General features: G+C 43.3%; 1 protein-coding gene across 1 annotated transcript in view; it reads left to right on the plus strand.

Annotated features, from left to right (window-relative positions):
- DNAJC11 (DnaJ heat shock protein family (Hsp40) member C11) overlaps positions 1,677-21,265 on the plus strand; it is a 69,137-nt gene continuing 49,548 nt past the window's right edge. Inside the window, exon 1 of the mRNA XM_005690742.3 lies at positions 1,677-1,804. Coding sequence (XP_005690799.1) covers positions 1,733-1,804 — 72 coding nt within the window. The 5' untranslated portion in view covers positions 1,677-1,732. The remainder of the gene's footprint in view (positions 1,805-21,265) is intronic.

Below are 21,265 nucleotides of genomic sequence, written 5' to 3' on the forward strand. Positions count from 1 at the left end.
AGACATACGCTGTGTTCCGTTTCTGTAATTCCTAGAGGCAGTGTTTTCCAAAGCAGAGGAAAGATGGCAAAGAGCTCCTCTACCCAACTGAGCATTATAGCCCAATTAGTGTCTACAAACGGGAGGAAAAAAAGGAATATCACAACATTCTAGTTTTCCCCCCAGCCTCTCGATAAGACATTCTTAAAAACCAGCAAATGTCAGCGTGCAGTTTAGCCCTAATCACTGCTCTGCAACGGAGAAAAAAGGAAAGATCACAACAAAAAAATTTCTGGACTAGCTGATGGAATATGAGTGTGTGTGAAAGAAAGCTATTGTGAGGAAACCTCACACAGCTAAAGAAATAGGTCTTAATTTACAACTCGGGCTGACAGTTTGTTCCAGACTGACTCAACACTCCAGAATAACCGGTCTCAGCACACCTAAGTGACTCATGCCAAGAGAGCCTTAAGAGGGCTGGGCAACTTGCAAGGGACTGTACACAAGCCCAGATGATGCACATATGGTCAAAAATTAGGAAGAGAAAGAAATCAATTTCTCAAATCCACAGACAGGTGTTTGGGGCTTCCCAGGAGACTGGCTTAGGAAGGGCAGCAAGGATGATTCTAAATCAATGGTTAGTTAGGGAGCAAACACTATTGAGAATTAGCGAAGAATTGGTACAAGTCGGCATGAACCAAACAGGTGACAAGACCATGGGCACTCTTGTCCACTTTCTCTTGATAACTGGATCATTTATAAGACATTTAAATTATTTAAATGATTGAAGAGGCATCTTCAACAACGCACCATGCCACAGGCACAAGGTTGAAATCAATTCGACTCCAAATGCTAAATCATAAGGTAGAAATTTACAAGAGAACAGCTCCAGGGTGGGGTCGGTAGATATATACGCCTGCCAGAAACAATTACAGTGGAAACCCAATGGCTATGAGGGGGACCTGGGTTCGATCCCTGGGTTGGGAAGATCCCCTGGAGAAGGGAAAGGTTACCCGCTCCAGTATTCTGGCCTGGAGAATTCCATGGACTATATAGTCCCCCCGGTGGCAGAGAGTCGGATACGACTGAGCGACTTTCACTTTCACAATGGCTATAGCCTCGTCATTTAAGCAGCAGAAAAATTGCCCGATGTCCCAAATATACGACAATAATAAATGAAAATGAGGGGGTCTGTCTCCTGGGCAGGGTTGTCAAGAGAAAAGTGAAAGACCACTGGAGGAACACATGCCATTCTGGAAGCTTCCTGTGCAAAGACAAATCAGTATGTGGGGCCTCCAGTAACCTCCCATCGGAGGGGTACCGGGGTGAGAGTGGAGGTGGGGAGCTGGCCACGTAGCCCAGGTGAGGCTATATTTGGGATTCGGATGTGCCCCGCACTGGATGCCGGCGGGGGAGACAGAGGGTGTCGCAAAGGTCTGTCTCCTCGGCGTCCAGATGTGACGACCCCCGGGAGTGACCGCAAACTCGCTTTTTCTAGCCAAGGCACAGCCCCAGGGTGCCCGGCCTCAGCTTTAGGTCCCGGGAAAACACGTGGAGGGACTGGGCCCGCCCTCGGCAGCGCCGAGGCGCAGGGCGCAGGCGCGCTCCTTCCGGGCTACGCTGAGGCGGCGCGACTCCAGAGCGCCAGGGGCCGCTGTGGGGCAGCTGCGCCCGCCCGCGCTATCTGGGCTGCGGACCGTCGGTCCCTCTTGTGCACGGCCTTGCCGGTTTGGCGGGGTGAAAGGTTGCGAAGATGGCGACGGCCTTGAGCGAGGAGGAGCTGGACAATGAAGACTATTACTCATTGCTGAACGTGCGCAGGGAGGTGAGGCCTGCGGCGGGCCGCCGTCCGGACCGAGGCCGGGCCGGGTCGTTCAGGCGGGGCCAGGCTGGCAGCGACCGCCCCGTTCCCTCCTCGGGCAGCCGGACCCTGGCGGGGAGGCCGCGTGACCCCGGCTGACGTGCGCGATCGCTGGCCGGCCAGACTGTCCCCACCGCCCTGACTCTTGCGCCGGGGGTATCCTATCTGGCCTCTCCCCCAGCTCTCCGCGGCCGGTGCGCCGCGTGCACTGTGTCCCGGCAAAGCCAGAGGGCCCCGCGCCCCCAGAGGGAAACAGGGTCCCGAGGTGAAGGTGGAGTGGGTAATCCAAGTTCTCCAGGACCAGTTGTCACTCTCGGCTCACACACCCGCCTAGGCCGAGGGGCTGTGTCATCGTCCCGCAGCCGGCAGGATGGGAAACGGAGTCCCAGGCCCCAAGGTCAAAGCCACCAGAGAACCTCCCCAGGGGTCTGTCCGGTCCCCAAGTCTTCCACGGGGACATCCCGCCTCTGTAGTGAGTCCAGGCTCAGAGGCACGTGTCCTGTGTCCTCCTCCTTCCTGAGCGGCTTCCAGAAATTGAAGAGTCTCCTGGACAAATAGCCTCCATTCGGAGGCCCAGGTTAGGAATAAACTCAGGAATAAGCGAGGAAGAGTTAACGCCGCCACTTGCATCCGCGTTTCCAGACGCCAAGTGCTTATCCCTCGTTTCCTCACCGATTGAAAGATAACACTAGATAGCCTCACATGGTGTCTTGGACGTAGTGGGGGCCCAATTAAATTTCCTTTCTTGTTGACAAGTACATTTGAGGTCAGCGTGAAGGGCAGAGAGGCTTCCAAGGTCAGGTCATGTTCATGAAGTGAACTCTCTCTCTAAACTGCTAGGTAGGGTCTTCCCACCCCTGCCATAGGATCTCTGATTCTGGCTCAGATTTTCCAGTGATCAGAACTAGCCTCGTTTGGCTGTCCTTGGCAAAACTGGTCAGGCTGTTATGTCAGTGAGCTCAGGTCTGCGTGATGTTAATAATAGCTAATGTTCTGTGAGTGCTCACTTTGTGCAGGGCCACAGTGCTGAATGGACACTTTGTTTTATGTTATTACACTTAATTACCGTATTAGCCTTTAAGGTAGGTATTCAGAGAGTTCTTGATTGATCCCTGAGGAAACGGAAGCATAGAGAGATTAAGTAACTTGCCCAAAGCCTCACCACTAGGAATTGTAAGAGCCTAGATTCAGCCCTGGGCAGTCTGACTCTGAAGCCCCAGTTCTTGATCTCTGTGCTGTACTGCCTAGCTTACCACTCCTCAGACTCCAGAGCTGCTGGACTCTTTGGGCACTCCACATGGAAATTCCTTAAATGTGTTAGTCACTATTTACTGTGGAAACATCCAGTGAAATATTTTGGTGAATTTCAGATCTTGTTAGGCTGCAGTAGGGCCACCTAGAGATTCTTGGAACGAGTCATTGGTGAGGCTTCTTTGGCCTCTGTTTCTTTCCCTTTGAATGGAGCTGTCTGGCTCGTTATTCTTTTTCTCCAGTTCTCAGAAGTAAAGTGGTAAATGAAACCAGCTTTTCTGAAATCAGCCTTTCTTACCACTCATTTATAGTTCGCCTGGGGAAAGATACTAATACTTGTTCACTGAATCTTGCATGCCAAGTCACTTCAGTCGTGTCCAACCCTTTGCAACCCTGTGAGCCATAGCCCGCCAGACTCCTCTATCCATGGGATTCTCCAGGCAAGAATACTGGAGTAGGTTGCCATACCCTCCTCCAGGGGCTCTTCCCCACCCAGAGATCAAACCCACCTCTCCTACATCTGCATTGGCAGGTGGTTCTTTACCACTAGTGCCACCTGGAAAGCCCCTGGAATCTTAGGTGGCTGCAAATGATCAAAAGGTCTAGAGTAGTAAGCTTGGCTGAAGTCCTAGGTAAACATTTGTCAGAGGTATACCTTGAAATTGCCAGAATGTTGGGACTTGTCGTTGTTATTAGACTGATGGGTGAAAGTCAAAGAAGTATTTCTTTTAAAATTTCACTTCTCCGGAACAGTGAAGGCACCTCCCACATTTCTGGCTGTAGGTGAAAGTCCTCTGGCTTAAGTCATTTAGTGTTGCTGCTGCTAACAAGCTCAGTATAGAACACCATCCTCTGTGGTGTGATTTTCCAGGGTTCCATTAGAAAAGAAGCTCAGAAAGTGATCTCTGGACTTGATTTTAACTAAGATTTTTTTGTGAAATTAGAAATCATCCTGAAGTTGAAAGACCATGATTTAGCTGAAGAATTAGAGAAGAAAATAGAAGTAATCTTTATCTTACATATGTGATCAAAAGAAGATAATAACCCCGTTGATGTTTCAGGTCTACAGCTTGATGGCATTGAAGTGTAACTAGCAGGCAAGGTCCTCTTCCCACCAGCACCCCAGAGCACTCTCAGAAGTCTCATGTTCAGGAGGTTCGTGACTTTCTGCCAAGAATCTCAGATGGAAGCAAGCTGAACCCAAACCAGGGAACTCTAATTAATAAAGTTTTAAATGTATAAGCTTGATACATGATGATAACAAATGGAGTAATACAGAAATATCAGAAATCTGCTTAAAATCTCCCTTGCCATGTTTTAAACTTTAAAATGTCCCCTCTTTAAATTGTATCCCAGAGAGTGAAGCAGGCAGCTAGATGAAGCTTCGATGATCTTTAATAATTCCCTTTCTCTAGTGTTCCTACATTGTCTATCTGCAGAGTGGAGCAGTTATCTGCCTGCCACACATTGAGGGGAGGGAATAATTTATCATTAACTAGGCATATTGAAATTGGATTGGCATCTCTGGTTTACATAGCCAGATGCACCAGCAGGGGCCCAAACTCTGACCTGAGATTTCTGAGATGATTTTCCAAAATTTATTTGGAGAAAGGATTCCTGAAGAATTAGTGAAATTTTCTTGATGTACATGCTTTTTTATCGACATTATAATTGACACATTTTAAACCTAATTTATTCCTAAATAATTGAGTTTAACTCCTACTTTAACCAGTGTTGTAGTTGAAAGAGTTTCATTTTTACGCATAACAGTCAGAAATGTTTATAACCTGTTGTAAGATCTCTGGTCCCAATCAGTTTTAGCCTTAAAGGAGCCAGTCACCTTTTCAAGTTGTAGATACTTTTATAAAAAAAAAAAACCAGGCGTTAAATAAAAAATAAACTCAAGTAGAAATGTCTTTTCTTGTAGCCCACATATGGAGGTCAGTGTTCTGGGATCTTCATCCTTCCAAATAGCCATGAAACTAGAAGTGCAAAATCATCACCTAAATAGAAAGTTTTCCCAAAGTCCCTGCATGTTCATTCCTTCCCTGGTATAGGGCATCTCATCCTCTCCACAGTTTTTGGTTGTCTGGGTTACTCTGGCTGCAGGTTACAGTCACAGAGTTGGGGCTGAAAAATCTGAGTTTGGACTGCAGACGAAAAGGCTAGGGTACAAGAGGAAGGTCTACCCGTCACAGCCAAGATTGACCTTGGGGGACAGTCACCCAACCCCCAACCAGGGTGGCAGGGCCATCTGCAGAAATGAATGTAAAAGGGTGGTAGGCCAGGGCGCACATAGGTACCTAAAGCCCTAAGGTGCTTATCTAACCTGATGGGCAGGTGATTAGTCTTAATGAGGGATGTGAAGGTGATTCTACGAAGGTTTCCTTTAATGAGTTTTCTATTTGCTGTCTTAGGTTCAAAGTCTGATAGTCACACCAGTGAACCCGCTTGTGCTGAGCAAGTAGAGAGAGCCTTGGTTGTCCAGAAACCTGACTTAGCCCAGTGGTCACATTCCTAAGGCTGCCTGTCAGTGAAGAGGAGCATAGTCCTTAAGAGCAGGGTTCTCAGGCCACTCAGGCCCCCAAGGGTAACCTTGAACACGTCATTCAACCTCAGAGTCTCCTTTACTGATATGCAGCCAAACCATCCTCTGTTCGAATCCCAGTTTTACCCCCAGGAGGTATGTGCCTCTAGGCAGCTAGTAGTTGAATCTTTTTGCTCTCTGTTTTTTAGGGAGCTTTTCTTGAAATACAGGTTAACAGATAAAAATGTATTAATATGAAGTACTTGGTCTGAGCCAGGATGTTGTATATTGGAGCGGGAGGCTATGTATAAAGTACCTGATGCATAAGTAGGTATTTGATTAATAATGTTTATTGTTGCTCCTTCCTGGATTTTTATAAACATGAGGTTTTGCTTGTTTTAAAAAGACATACATGTACATAGAAGGCTTTGGTCTGTCTCATCCAGGCTCAGTTTACTGTTGTAGTAATAAAAAAAAAAAAAACATGGTGCCAAGCATAATTTAAAATTTTATGCTAAGCATTAGGTTCTAAATTCCCAAAGCTTTCTTCTTTCTGTTCAAATTACTAAGTTTTTTCTCTTCAGAGGACAGTTATCTGAACTCTTCCCGCAGGGTCATGCATTTGACTTGGGTGGCGGGACGAGTGGTCCCCAGCAGCTGGGCTAAGCTTGGGAGTGGGGTGCAGAGCCAGGGGGTAATCTAAAGAGATGGCGTCTGGGTTAGAAGCAGAGTGGGACCCACAGATCAAGTTGTTGTGAGTGGTCATCTTTGAAGGGCCTGGCAGAGGTTCTGCTCCGGCGACAGGATGACAGCACCGGCGGTCAGGATGGTGACCGGTGGAGCTCTTAGGCGTCTTCCTGAGGGTGAGGAGGGGGCCGTTAGGGTACCCCTCAAGTTCTAGTGTCACCTCGTACTGTGATTAGCAAACACCACAAGGCTGAATTTTGAAATTGTTTTCTTTAATGAACCTTAAGCTAGTTACTACCTTTCTGCTTTGGGCATTTCAAACAATTGGGTCTTGAAATTTTAATGCTCTAGTTCTACATTATTGACCAAACTACCTCTCTTTTTTCTTTCGTTTTTTTCTTAAAGGGAATTCAGTTGAAAGCTTTTCTGTTTGCTGTGAGTTCTGTAAAACAATGGAGAGGAAACTAAGGGACACACAAGCCACATGTTTTGCTTGGCTACAGAATTTTAGTGTTTACTTTCATTAAACTTTCATTTTAATTTCACTCGTGCATTTTATTTACACCCTACCATGTTCAAAGAGAGGGTTGAAGACAGCTAACAGAGATGAGAAGACAAAATAGCAGAAATGTTTAAAAGGGGGCACCCTCCAAAAAAACAAGAAAGACCACTGGGAATGTTACTGCTTTCGTGGCCCGTGGGGTGAATGGATCACATTCCTTTGCAGAAGCTCTTGTGGTCTGATGGCTGCGGCCTGCTTGGCTCCTGGGCTTTTGGAACCACTTCTGCCTGCAGTGAGTGCACAGTGTTCCCACCCGGGTTTGCTGCAGCAGAACATTCCTCAGTAGTAAAATGTCAACAGACATCAACTACAAGAATCATGTGGGCATCAAGTGGGCAGGATGTAGCAGATGGGCACGGACCACAGACAGTATCAGGTAAGGCATGTAGGGGAAAAGAAGCCGAACCCTTGATGCAAGAGAGGATCTGAACTGTGAGTTTTGACCCAGGAAGGAACTTGAGCTCATTGCCCTCAGATGATGGCCTTTTTATTTACTCTTGTGTCTCAAAGGCACCAAGTAAACATACAGACATATAACCAGGAAGGGAAATGAAGACAGAGTTGTACGGTGGTAGGAAAGTCTCTCCTGAGCCCTTGGAGTGATCTTTAATCAAGAACCAGAATTTCTGCTCCTTTGGCCCGACTCTCATGTGCTCTTGTCAGGAAGGGATTTGTCCTGGTGGATGGGATCCCCCTCAACCCCACAAACCTTAAAGGTGAAAAGAGGCCCTGCCTTCCCCGCTCCCCACCCCCCACCCCCAGTATTTAGAGTTCCTGTTCTTATCAATTCCCTCGTCCTGTTTTTGAAGTTACAATGCCATCTTGGGGGTAAATTTTAAGTGTTTTTCCTTCTGTGTTAAGGAGAACCTATGTAAGTTTTCTAAGGTTATTCCTAATTGTAGAAACTTGGAATTGTTTGATCAACCTCCTGCCTTTCTGATGATTTGATTTTTTCTCTCTGAAGCCCACCTTCTCAAAATGAAAGGTCCTAAAGTGGTGGCAGGAAGCTGACTTCCAAAATCATGAGAAATAGAACGTGTGCATCTGACCTCCATACTCAGCAAAGGTGGGCTTTAGGGAGGGACAGCTAGGATCACTCACCTTGTACCTGGCATGTGAGGCACCTGTGAGTATTGATGATGGTTTGAAAAGGCCAAAGGTGAAGATGGAGTTTCAGAAGAGGTCCGTGGCTTAAAGAACAAAGCCTTTGAAGTCTAGTCCAAGTTTGACTTTGTAGCCACCTGGGCTAAGTTCCTTAACCTCTCTGAACCTGTATCTTCATCGATAAAATCCAGAGGATAATTTTACTGTCATAGTGCTGTTGGGAGAATTAATCGAGAATGCATGTGAGTGCTTAGCATAGTAATGGGCACATTATTATGTAAAGTAAATGCCAGTATATTTTTATTAGTATCATGAGCATAAAAGTTAATAAGGAGTGCTCTCACTGATTTGTAGGAGTTCTTCACAGAATTCGGATGAGTCCTCTGACAGGTTAGTATAATAAATGTCCTTCTTGTAAATGTCCGTCTACCAAAGTTTGGTTTGAGCCAGGCTACACGTGAGTTCTAATTTCTGGCCAGGTTTTGGGTCAGGGATACATAATCAGGTAAATTTCTCCATCTCAGACACGTCACTTAGTTAGCCTTTTAGATATTCACTGTTTTTATCTGAAATATGGGGGTTCTGATGCCAGTCTCCAGGCATTTTATGAGTATTTGAATGTTAAAGGAGGAAATACTGGTGCTGGTACTTTGTTAGCTTTGCTCTGACTGCACCTCTGCCTTCTGGCCATTACGATTACATGTCTGTATCACCTGCCGCCTCTGCCCGGCTGCCTCCCAATTTCATGCTCCCCTGTGCATCCCAGTGAAAAGCCTCGGATGCTCTTTGATTTTTCTTCTCCGAGTAGTATTGAGTCCCTTCTCAATACTTTGACTCCCTCATTTCTGTTTTCTTCAGGTCTCTCTGTTTTCACCTTTTGTCAGTTTCAGTCAAGCTGTTGGAGTTAATATTAACACACAGTACTGATCACGTTTCTCTAGCCAGAAATCTTTTGTCATGTCCTACTTTTTATTGGATAAAGGTCAAATTCTTGGCTCTGTTTTTAAAGCCCCTTACAAGCTAGATGTTGTCTATATTTTCTGCTCACTTTGTGCTGATGTTCTGTTTTCTTCCACTGCAAAGCAGGCTCCATGTGGGGTCAGGCACCGTGGTTGCCTGGCTCGCCACTGGGTCCCTAGCACTGTGTGGGCACATGACACATACCTGCCAGATGTTTGCCAAATGACTGAGCAGGCAGGGGATGTCCGCGTTAATTTCTTGCCTACTTCCTGCCTTCTTTGCCTTAATGAGGCCAGTCTGTCAGTGTTCTGCCTCACCTGTTTCCTCGGGGCACTCTTTTCCCCTGACGTGCCCCAGCCTGTTGTCAATACTGAAACAAACTCAGTCTACCTTGTACATTATTTCAACCCTACTGGCTCCATGAAGTTTTCCTTCCATTCTGACAGCCCTGAACTTAGGTTTTTTTTTTTTTTTTATGTGGACCATTTTTAAAGTCTTTATTGAATTTGTTACAATATCGTTTCTGTTTTAATGTGTTTTTGGGTGAAGCATGTGGGATCTTAGCTCCCTGACCAGAGGTCAAACCTGCACCCCCTGCGTTGGAAGGCGAAGTCTTAACCACTGGACAATCAGGGAAGTCCCATGTCCTCATTATTGTTTAGTTAAATCCATGTTTGGGGAGTTTTAGGGATTGGACACACACACTTAGTTTATAATCTCTTTGAGGGCAGGAATGATGTACTTCTTCTGTATCTCTTGTGGTACTTAGAGCAGAGTTGACATTCAGTTAACATGGTGGTTTGAAATGACAAAATATTTGCTAATGCCATACTCACCTTGTCCAGGTGCATTTTACTTTGTGGGATACCTGTATTGAGGAACATGTTGCAGTTTTGGTGACAGGTCATCCTAGAGGAATGTATTGGAAGCAGTTTGACAGTTTTCAGTTTGGTAAATCTAAACTTTCCCTTAGAAAAATTGCTTAAAGTCAGGGAACAAAGGATTACAGCAAATTCATAGCTGGGGCCCCGGTTTAAGCCAAGACCTGTGGAGACTCAGTTGAAGACTGGATGCTGTGTGAGAAGGGGAAGGAATGCCTTTCCCCGCAGGGCTTGTCCTTTTTCATCCGGCAGATATTGATCATCTTTCTCTTACGTTTCTTTATTGTGATGAGAAAAGGTTACGTATTTATCATCTTTTGTGCTAGCACCAGTAATGGTATTTGTAGAAAGCTTCGAATGGATTAGATTTATTTTTGTACAGTTCTTTTTCCTTTTGTCAGTTAAACAGAGCTGAATTTTTACCATAGGCATTGGTTAGTTTCTCTTGAAATCCTGTTGTATTTGAAATGCTAGGATGGTCTGTATCACACTTGAGGGTGAGTCCACCTGCTTAGCAGTGTTCCATCGCTCAGTTGTGTTCGACTTTACTCTCAAAGCTCCTCTGTCCATAGGGTTTTTCCAGGCAGGAATACTGGAGTGGGCTGCCATGTTCTCCTCCAGGGGATCTTCACGACCCAGGGATCAAACCCACGTCTCCTGTGTCTCCTGCATTGACAGGCGGGTTCTTTACCACTGAGCCACCTGGGAAGCCCCACATACATTGTCAGGGTCTATTATTGTTTGTGGATGAACCCCCATGTGCAGGAACTTATTTCCAGAGCCTCCAAAGATGTCCCCATAAGTAAACAAAGAGAGAAGACTGTGCTGAGCAGGGAAAGTGGCATCAGAAGAGGGTAGGGCCATGTGGAGGGCAGTTTTCTGGTCTTCTGAAGCTGCAGACTATGCGGGAACCTTTACACAAGCTAGTCTCTTAGTGTGACCAGTATCTATTCAACGACACCACGTACTCTAGCGCCCTTTCTCTTCGTGAAGCGGCTCTCGCTCAGCACAAAGTACCCATGCTGTCTTGCTGTTAATTAGCTCTGAAATCTGCCTTCTCCTTTAAATTCTGTGAGCACCAAGTATCGTAAAAAAATTACAGCCTTTTATTAGCTGATGCAGTTTATTTCGATCAGATTGTCGTGGAGCATATGGGCAGTCATGAATCTCCAATTGCGGTAATTAGGCAGACTTCCCACAATCCAAAAGAACATAGTTTGTGGAGGTTTTGTTGCTGAGATACAGTAATATAGATATAGCCTGGAAGTTTGAGCTTGAAATTTATAGGCTTCAGCAATAAAAAGCCTGGTAGCTTTACTTTTTAAAATTTGTACTTATTTATTTATGGATCTTCGTTGCTGTGCAGGCTTTCTCTAGTTACAAGCGGGAGGTTACTCTCTAGTTGTGGCGTACAGGCTTCTCATTGCAGTGGTTTCTCTGGTTGAGCACAGGCTCTAGAATGCACAGGCTCAGTAGTTGTGGCTCACAGGCTTAGTCACTCCGAGGCATGTGGAACCTTCCTGGACCAGGGATTGAACCTGTGTCCCCTGCATTGGCAGGCATATTCTTAACCACTGGACCACCAGGGAAGTCCAGCTTTACTTTTCTTAAAGTGAAGGTCTGAGGTATCACTAAGTTGTTGCTTGTATACTCTATCGGGTCTTCAAAGTATGGAATGAAATATCATTGTACTAATTAGATGTGCTGTACACCAAACATTATTGGCTCTTAACTAGGGAGGGGCTGCACTTCCTCATCCCCTGGTGGTTGAGTGTGGTCACATGACCAGCTCTAGCCAGTGGCGTGAGTGGAAGTGATGCATGTGCTGCTCAGGCTGGGGCACTTAAAGGGCAGGTGAGCGGGCGTCTTATGCTCTTCCCTCTGCCTCCATGATGGGCGGTGGTTCCAAAGGGTCTGTTTTGTCTACCTGGGACCTGAGGACATTGCCAAGCAGAGAACTAGCTGGCCTGAGATGGGCATGTAGTGTGAGGGAGAAATAAGCTTTTGGAATCTGGGGGTTGTTTGTCACCGCAGTGTCACCAACTCAGCAGATCTCAAGCTTTTTAATGTCAGGGCCTGTTTGCATTCTTAAATTATTGAGGGCCCCAAAGAGCTTTTGTTTATGTGGGTTATAGCTATCAATATTTATGAGAAAAACTTATGGATTTCAAAATAACTATGTATTGGACAATAATGAGTTTGCAGGCAGAACGAAAGATAGTACACTGAGAATCAATTGAGGTAATCTCTGAAAACTCTTGTGTTTATAGCCTAAAGCTACCACCTTACAAGCTTCTAGAAAACAAAGTATACAAGTACCCATTTCACTAACCATCAGAACAGTGGTATCATCACACCTTATGTTACCTCAGGAAAATCCCACTGTGCTTATTGAGAGAGAAGGAGAAGGGGGCAACAGAGGATGAGACAGTTGGATGGCATCACTGGTTCAGTGGAGATGAACTTAGCAAACTCCGGGAGATGGTGAGGGACAGGGGAACCTGGTGCGCTGCAGTCCATGGGGTCACAAAAAGTCAGATACGACTTGGTGACTGAATAACAATGCTTATGAGAGGATGAGGAAAAGGCAGATAACACCTGAGTATTATTATGAAAATAGTTTTGACCTGTCAACCCCCTGAAAGGGCCTGAGGAACTCCCAGGGGCCCTACACCATTCTTAAGAACCATTGACGTAGCCCGTCCAATGGATAGCCATACTGATGTCCTCACATGCTGTAGCTGACTCTGCTAATTGAAGATAGGAAATAAAAGCAGAGTGACTGTATACTCTTTGACTGTGTGCTGTCACTTTGAATGTAGAGATGGTCTCCATCACTAGAAATTAAATAAAATGAAAATGGAGCAGTGTCTTCCGTGCCTTAATTATCTAAGGGAAGCAAATACAATGAAATTGTTATCAGGAGACTTTTCTAAGCACAATACCACAGCAGAAATCAGAAAAGAGAGCATGGATAGGTTTGATTTTACAAAAATGAGAAACATCTCTAAAACCTTTAAAAAATTATAACCACATATAAAGACTTAAAAAGGAGTCTTTATTTGATACAAAATCACATTTCCAACATATATAAGGAACTCTTGGCTTTAAAAGGGGGAAAAAGAATGAATACCCCAATAGGGAAACAATACAAAGGAAACAAGTAGAAGAAATCTGAGATGCAAATAAATGATTGGAAAAATTTTCACCCTCACTTGTAAATTAACAAATGCAGGTTAAAACAAGGCTGTTTTTTGTTTGTTTGTTGTTTTGCTTTTTCTCTACCAGATTGGCAAAGTTGGTTTTTTTTTTCCCCTTGTTAATGATAGTATTCAGCTCTGACTGTTGAAAATCTGTTAGCCCACCCGGCCAGAAGACAGGAGGATTATTCCCTGGAGAAATTGAGCCAGAAAGGCTCTGGAGCTTAGACATAGACAGTAGAGGGTGAGAGTGGCTCCCTAACAAAAGCAGGGAGACATAAGTGTTTGCACCCTGCATGGTGAGGCTTCTGGCTTTTTTCCCCTTATTCCTGGGCTCTTCCATGAAGGAACTAGCCTATAAAGAGAAAAGACTGCCAAATCAAACTTCTAGGTTCCCTCCCAGCCATTTCAGAAAGAACCTCATCAGATGACAAGACCTGTTCACACATACAGAGATTCGAAATAGCCTATTAGTGTCTTACTATGAAGTGTAAATCAACTGTCAAAGAACATCAGATGTTTGAGGGAAGCCTCCAGAGGAATTCTGAGAGATCATGCTGACGGCAAGGAGAAACTAGAAGGAAGCAGACAATGCAAGGAGTTTGGGAACTAGATTGCCTTCAGATAGTTAAGATACTGCATGTAAGAAATAACGGTAAGGTGATTCATTGAAAAGAAATACTACATAAAAAAAGAAGGAGTTCTTGGAACTTAGATAACAGAAATAAAAACCTGAAAGTTAAAGATGAGGAAATATCCACAAAAGTAAATTTTAAAAATTAGAAAACCAAATTTTTTAGGTACTAAATACAGTAAAATGAAGAGGAAGGCATTATTAAACAATTAATATGAGAAAATTTTCTCAAAAGATGTGAGAATACAGGTAAAAAGGGCCAGTCAGATAACTAGCATAGTGGACTGGGGAGTAAAAGAACCCCATACTAAGGGAAATCATAGGTTAAAAAGGGTCCTAAAAGTTTCCAAACCAGGTTGCAAAGGATTGGATTGTTTCCAACTTTTTAACTTGTAAGATACACATAAAATTTTGTGCAAATTTTTTCTTAGTCATTTTTAAGTATACAGTTCTGCAGTGTTAAATGGTTACATATTGTTATGCACCTGCCACCATTTACATCTCATACACTCTTCATTTTGCAGAACTCAAACTCTATCCCTATTAAACAGTGACTCCTTACCTCCCCTTCCACCAGCCTCTGGCTGCCACCATTCTACTGTATGTCTATGATTTTGACTACTTCTAGGTACCTTACATAAGTAAACGTGTACAATATTTCTCTTTCTGTGACTCGTTTATTTCACTTAGCACAATGTTCTCAAGGTTCATCCTTATTACAGCACATGTCAGGATTTCCTGCCTTTTTAAGACTGAATAGTATCCATTGTCTTTATATGCCACATTTTGCTTATCAATTTATCTGTTGATGAGCATTGGGCTGCTTCCATGTTTTCAGTTCAGTTCAGTCACTCAGTCGTGTCCGACTCTTTGCAACCCCATGAATCACAGCACACCAGGCCTCCCTGTCCATCACCAACTCCCGGAGTTCACTCACACTCACGTCCATCGAGTCAGTGATGCCATCCAGCCATCTCATCCTCTGTCATCCCCTTCTCCTGCCCCCAATCCCTCCCAGCATCAAAGTCTTTTCCAATGAGTCAGCTCTTCACATGAGGTGGCCAAAGTACTGGAGCTTCACCCTTAGCATCATTCCTTCCAAAGAAATCCCAGGGTTGATCTCCTTCAGAGTGGACTGACTGGACCTCCTTGCAGTCCAAGGGGCTCTCAAGAGTCTTCTCCAATACCACAGTTCAAAAGCATCAATTCTTCGGCGTTCAGCCTTCTTCACAGTCCAACTCTCACATCCATACATGACTACTGGAAAAACCATAGCCTTGACTGATGGACTTTAGTCGGCAAAGTAATGTCTCTGCTTTTGAACATGCTATCTAGGTTGATCATAACTTTTCTTCCAAGGAGTAAGTGTCTTTTAATTTCATGGCTGCACTCCATGTTTTAGCCGTTGTTAATAATGCTGCTCTGAATATAAGTGTACAGATGTCTGTTCAGAACCCTGCTTTCGGTTCTTTTGGGTATTTACCCAGAAGTGGAATTTCTGGATTGTATGGTAAATCTGTTTTTAATTTTTTTGAGGAACTGCCATAAAAGCTCTACCATTTTACATTCCCCCTAGCACTGCACATGGGTTCCAGTTTCTCTGCATCTTTGCCAACACTTATTCTTTTCCTGTTTTTGTTTTGTTTTGAATAGTAGCCAGCCTAATGGGTTGGAGTGATGTCTCATTGTGGCTTTGACTTGTTTTTCCCTAGTGGTTAGTGATATTGAGCATCTTTTCGTATGCTTTTAGCCATTAATATATCTTCTTTGATGTATTAAGTCCTTTGTCATATTTGAATCAGATTGTTTTTGTTGAGTTTTAGGAATTCTTTATATATGCTAGTTTTTAATCTCTCATCATATATACTATCTACAACTATTTTCTCCCATTCTTCAGATTGTTTTTCTACTTTCTTGATAGTATTCTTTGATTTACGAAAGTTCATAATTTTGATGAAGTCCAATTTATCTCTCTTTGCTTTCTTTTGTTGCCTGTATCTTTGGTGTTACATCTGAGAAGTTGTCACCAAATCCAATGTCTTGAAGCTTTTGGTCTGTTTTCTTCTAAGAGTTTTAAAGTTTCAGCTCTTATGTTTAAATCTTTAATCAAGTTTGAGTGGATTAGCAAAAATTGTAGGATACAAAGTCAACATACAAAAACCAGTTGCATTAATTTTTGTATATGGTGTTAGGTAATGGTCTTCACTCTTTTCATGTGGATATTCGGTTATCCTGGTACCATTTGTTGACAAGCCTACCGCTTCCCAGTTGAGTAGTCTTGGCATGCTTGTCAAAAATAATTTGATTGCTTGAGAGTTTACTTCTGGGCTCTCTGTTCTGCTCTGTTGGTCTATATGTCTAAGTTTTGTTTGTTTGTTTGTTTTTTATGCTATTGTAAATGGACCTGTTTTCTACAAAAACAAGACCAGGAGCTGACTGTGGCTCAGATCATTAACTCCTTATTACCAAATTCAGACTGATATTGAAGAATGTAGGGAAAACCTCTAGACCATTCAGGTATGACCTAAATCAAATCCCTTAGGATTATACAGTGGAAGTGAGAAATAGATTTAAGGGCCTAGATCTGATAGATAGAGTGCCTGATGAACTATGGAATGAGGTTCGTGACATTGTACAGGAGACAGGGATCAAGACCATTCCCATGGAAAATAAATGCAAAAAAGCAAAATGGCTGTCTGGGGAGGCCTTACAAACAGCTATGAAAAGAAGAGAGGCAAAAAGCAAAGGAGAAAAGGAAAGATATAGGCATCTGAATGCAGAGTTCCAAAGAATAGCAGGAAGAGATAAGAAAGCCTTCTTCAGTGATCAATGCAAAGAAATAGAGGAAAACAACAGAATGGGAAAGACTAGAGATCTCTTCAAGAAAATTAGAGATACCAAGGGAACATTTCATGCAAAGATGGGCTGAATAAAGGACAGAAATGGTATGGACTTAACAGAAACAGAAGATATTAAGAGGAGGTGGCAAGAATACACAGAAGAACTGTACAAAAAAGATCTTCATGACCCAGATAATCATGATGATGTGATCACTATCTAGAGCCAGACATCCTGGAATGTGAAGTCAAGTGGGCCTTAGAAAGCATCACTACGAACAAAGCTAGTAGAGGTGGTGGAATTCCAGTTGAGCTATTTCAAATCCTGAAAGATGATGCTGTGAAACTGTTGCACTCAATATGCCAACAAATTTGGAAAACTCAGCAGTGGCCACAGGACTGGAAAAGGTCAGTTTTCATTCCAATCCCAAAGAAAGGCAACGCCAAAGAATGCTCAAACTACCGCACAATTGCACTCATCTCACACGCTAGTAAAGTAATGCTCAAAATTCTCCAAGCCAGACTTCAGCAATACGTGAACCGTGAACTCCCTGATGTTCAAGCTGGTTTTAGAAAAGGCAGAGGAACCAGAGATCAAATTGCCAACATCCTCTGGATCATGGAAAAAGCAAGAGAGTTCCAGAAAAAAACGTCTATTTCTGCTTTCTTGACTATGCCAAAGCCTTTGACTGTGTGGATCACAATAAACTGTGGAAAATTCTGAAAGAGATGGGAATACCAGACCACCTGACCTGCCTCTTGAGAAATCTGTATGCAGGTCAGGAAGCAACAGTTAGAACTGGACATGGAACAACAGACTGGTTCCATATAGAAAAAGGAGTACATCAAGGCTGTATATTGTCACCATGCTTATTTAACTTATATGCAGAGTACATCATGAGAAACGCTAGGCTGGAAGAAACACAAGCTGGAATCAAGATTGCTGGGAGAAATATCAATAACCTCAGATATGCAGATGACACCACCCTTATGGCAGAAAGTGAAGAGGAGCTAAAAAGTCTCTTGATGAAAGTGAAAGAGGAGAGTGAAAAAGTTGGCTTAAAGCTCAACATTCAGAAAATGAAGATCATGGCATCCGGTCCCATCACTTCATGGGAAATAGATGGGGAAACAGTAGAAACAGTGTCAGACTTTATTTTTTTGGGCTCCAGAATCACTGCAGATGGTGACTGCAGCCATGAAATTAAAAGACGCTTACTCCTTGGAAGAAAAGTTATGACCAACCTAGATAGCATATTCAAAAGCAGAGACATTACTTTGCCGACTAAGGTCCGTTTAGTCAAGGCTATGGTTTTTCCAGTGGTCATGTATGGATGTGAGAGTTGGACTGTGAAGAAGGCTGAGTGCCGAAGAATTGATGCTTTTGAACTGTGGTGTTGGAGAAGACTCTTGAGAGTCCCTTGGACTGCAAGGAGATCCAACCAGTCCATTCTGAAGGAGATCAGCCCTGTGATTTCTTTGGAGGGAATGAAGCTGAAGCTGAAACTCCAGTACTTTGGCCACCTCATGTGAAGAGCTGACTCATTGGAAAAGACTCTGATTCTGGGAGAGATTGGGGGCAGTAGGAGAAAGGGACGACGGAGGATAAGATGGCTGGATGGCATCACGGACTCGATGGACATAAGTCTGAGTGAACTCCAGGAGATGGTGATGAACAGGGAGGCCTGGCGTGCTGCGATTCATGGGGTCGCAAAGAGTCGGACAAGACTGAGCGACTGAACTGAACTGAACTTTCAGATGGTTTATTGTTCATGTATAGAAATGCAGCTAATTTTTATGTGTTGGCTTTGTAGCTTGCAGTTTTGCTGAACTCAGTTGTTAGTTCTAACAAGGTTTTTGTGTATGTGGAATTTTTATAGAGTTTTCTATATATGATTATGCCATCTGTAAACAGATAATTTTACTTCTTCCTTTCCAATTTGGATATTTTTTATTTCTTTTTCTTACCTAATTGCTCTGGCTAGGACCTACAGTAATACTGTGTTGAATAGAAGTGGTAAGAACAGACATTTTTCCCTTGTTCCTGAACTGAGGGGAAACACTTTCAGTCTTTCACCATTGAATATGATGTTAGCTTTGAGTTTTCTTCCTCAGTTTGTAAAAGCCTCTTTATGGCTTTTGGTTTCTTTTAGTTTCCTTCTGTTGCTAGTTTGCTGAGTGTTTTTATCACGAGACGGTATTGAGTTTTGTCAGTGCTTTTTCTGCATCTATTGAGATGATCGTATAGGGTTTCTTTGAATATGGTGTATTGTGTTGATCAGTTTTCATACGTGGAACTGTCATTTCATTCTAAGAATTAATCCTGCTTGCTTGTAATGTTTATCCTTTTAATATGCTGCTGAACTCTCCTGGTACACTGTTGAGGATTTTTACATCACTGTTCATAAAGGATTATGGTCTGTAGGTTTTTTTCCTTTTTGTGTGGGGTCTTTGTTTGGCTTTGGCATCAGGGTAATAGTGGCCTCATAGGATGAGTTTGGAAGTGTCCCCTCCTCTTCAATATTTTGGAATAGTTGAAGATTGCTATTAGTTCTTTAAATGTCTGGAAGAATTCACCAGTGAGTCCATCAGGTCCAGGGCACTTCTTTGTCAAGAGGTTTTGGTTACTAATTCAGTCTCCTTGGCTTCCTTTGTGGCTCAGCTGGTAAAGAACCTGCCTGTAATATGGGGGATCTGGGTTCAGTCCCTTTGTTGGGAAGATCCCCTGGAGAAGGGAAAGGCTACCCACTCCAGTATTCTGGCCTGGAGAATTCCATGAATATGACTGAGCGACTTTCACTTTGAATCTCTTTATTAGTTATAGGTCCATGCAGATTTTCTCCTTCATCATGATTTGATCTTGGTAGGGTTTGTATTTCTAGTAATTTGTCTATTTCATCTGTTTTCATTTTTTTTGGTGCACAGTTATTCATAGTGCTCTTTTATGAACTAATTTCTATTTCTATAGAATGAATAGTAATAGCTCCACTTTCATTTCATAGTCATTGGAGTCTTCTCTCTTTTTTGCCTTCAGTCTAGCTAAAGGTTTGTTGGTTTTTGTAATCTTTCTGAATAACCAACTTTCATTTTATTTCTGTTGCATATCTGTTCTTTATTTCATTTATCTCTGCTCTAATCTTTATGATTTCCTTCTGCCATTTTTGATTGTAGCTTTTCTTTTTCTCTCATTTTTTCCTTTTATTTTTTAAATTTATATTTATTAGAGTATAGTTGTTTTTGTTGTTTGTTGTTGAGTTGTGTCTGACTCCTTTGCAACCCCACGGAGCGTAGCCTGCCAGGCTCCTCTGTCAATGGATTTTCTGGGCAAGAATATAGAAGTGGGTTAACATTCCTCCTCCTTACCCAGAGACGGAACCCACATCTGCTGCAAGTCTCCTGCATTGCAGGCAGATTCTTCACCGCTAAGCCACCAGGGAAGCCCATAGTTGGTTTACAGTGCTGTATCCGTTTCTGCTGTACAGCAAAGTGGATCAGTCATACATACACACATATTCACCCTTTTCTTAGATTCTGTTCCCATATAGGTCATTACAGAGTATTGAATAGAGTTCCCTGTGCTCTACAGTAGGTTCTTTTTAGCTATCTATTTTACATATAGAAGTGTGTATGTTAATGGTAGAAAGTGAAGAGGAACTAAAGAGCCTCTTGATGAGGGTGAAAGGAGAATAAAAAAGCTGACTTGAAATTCCACATTCAAAAAACGAAGATCATGGTGTCTGATTTCATGGCAAATAGAAGGGGGAAATCCCAGGGACGGTGGAGCCTGATGGGCTGCCATCTGTGGGGTCACACAGAGTCGGACACGACTGAAGCGACTTAGCAGCAGCAGCAGGAATAATTTAGGAGAAGGCAGTGGCACCCCACTCCAGTACTCTTGCCTGGAAAATCCCATGGACGGAGGAGCCTGGGGGGCTGTAGTCCATGGGGTCGCTAAGAGTCTGAGATGACTGAGTGACTTCACTTTCACTTTTCACTTTCATGCATTGGAGAAGGAAATGGGAACCCACTCCAGTGTTTTTGCCTGGAGAATCCCGGGGACGGGGGAGCCTGGTGGCTACCATCTATGGGGTCGCACAGAGTCAGACCCAACTGAAGCGACTTAGCAGCAGCAGCAGCAGAAGGGGGAAAAGTGGAAGCAGTGACAAATTTTATTTTCTCAGGCTCCAAAATTACTGTGAATGCCAACTGCAGTCATGAAATTAAACGAAACTTGTTCCTTGGAAGGAAAACTATGACAAACTTAGACAGCGTATTAAAAAGCAAAACATCACTTTGCCGATGAAGGTCCATATAGTCAAAGCTATGGTTTTTCCAGTAGTCATGTATGGATGTGAAAGTTGGACCATAAAGAAGGCTGACTGCTGAAGAATTGATGCCTTCAAACTGGTGTTGGAGAAGACTCCTTGGACAGCAAGGAGATCAAACTTTCAATCCTAAAGAAAACCAACTCTGAATATTCACTGAAAGGACTGATGCTGAAACTGAAGTTTATAGTTATTCTATCTTCTTGCTGCACTGATTGGATGTCTTTCTTTGTGTCTTTATAACCTTTTCTGATTTCATGTCTGTATTGTCTGGTATTAATAATAGCCTTGCCCTCTTTTGGTTACTACAGTGGTTGCAAGGAATGTCTCTTTGCATCCTTCAACTCTCTACCTGTTTGTTTTGGATCTCAGTTGAGTCTCTCACTGGTAGTATACAGGTGGTCATGTGTTTTTATCTGTTCTGCTGGTCTTTGTCTTTGATTAGAGAATTTAATCT

Source organism: Capra hircus, chromosome 16 (assembly GCF_001704415.2).
Source record: "Capra hircus breed San Clemente chromosome 16, ASM170441v1, whole genome shotgun sequence".
NCBI lineage: Eukaryota > Metazoa > Chordata > Mammalia > Artiodactyla > Bovidae > Capra > Capra hircus.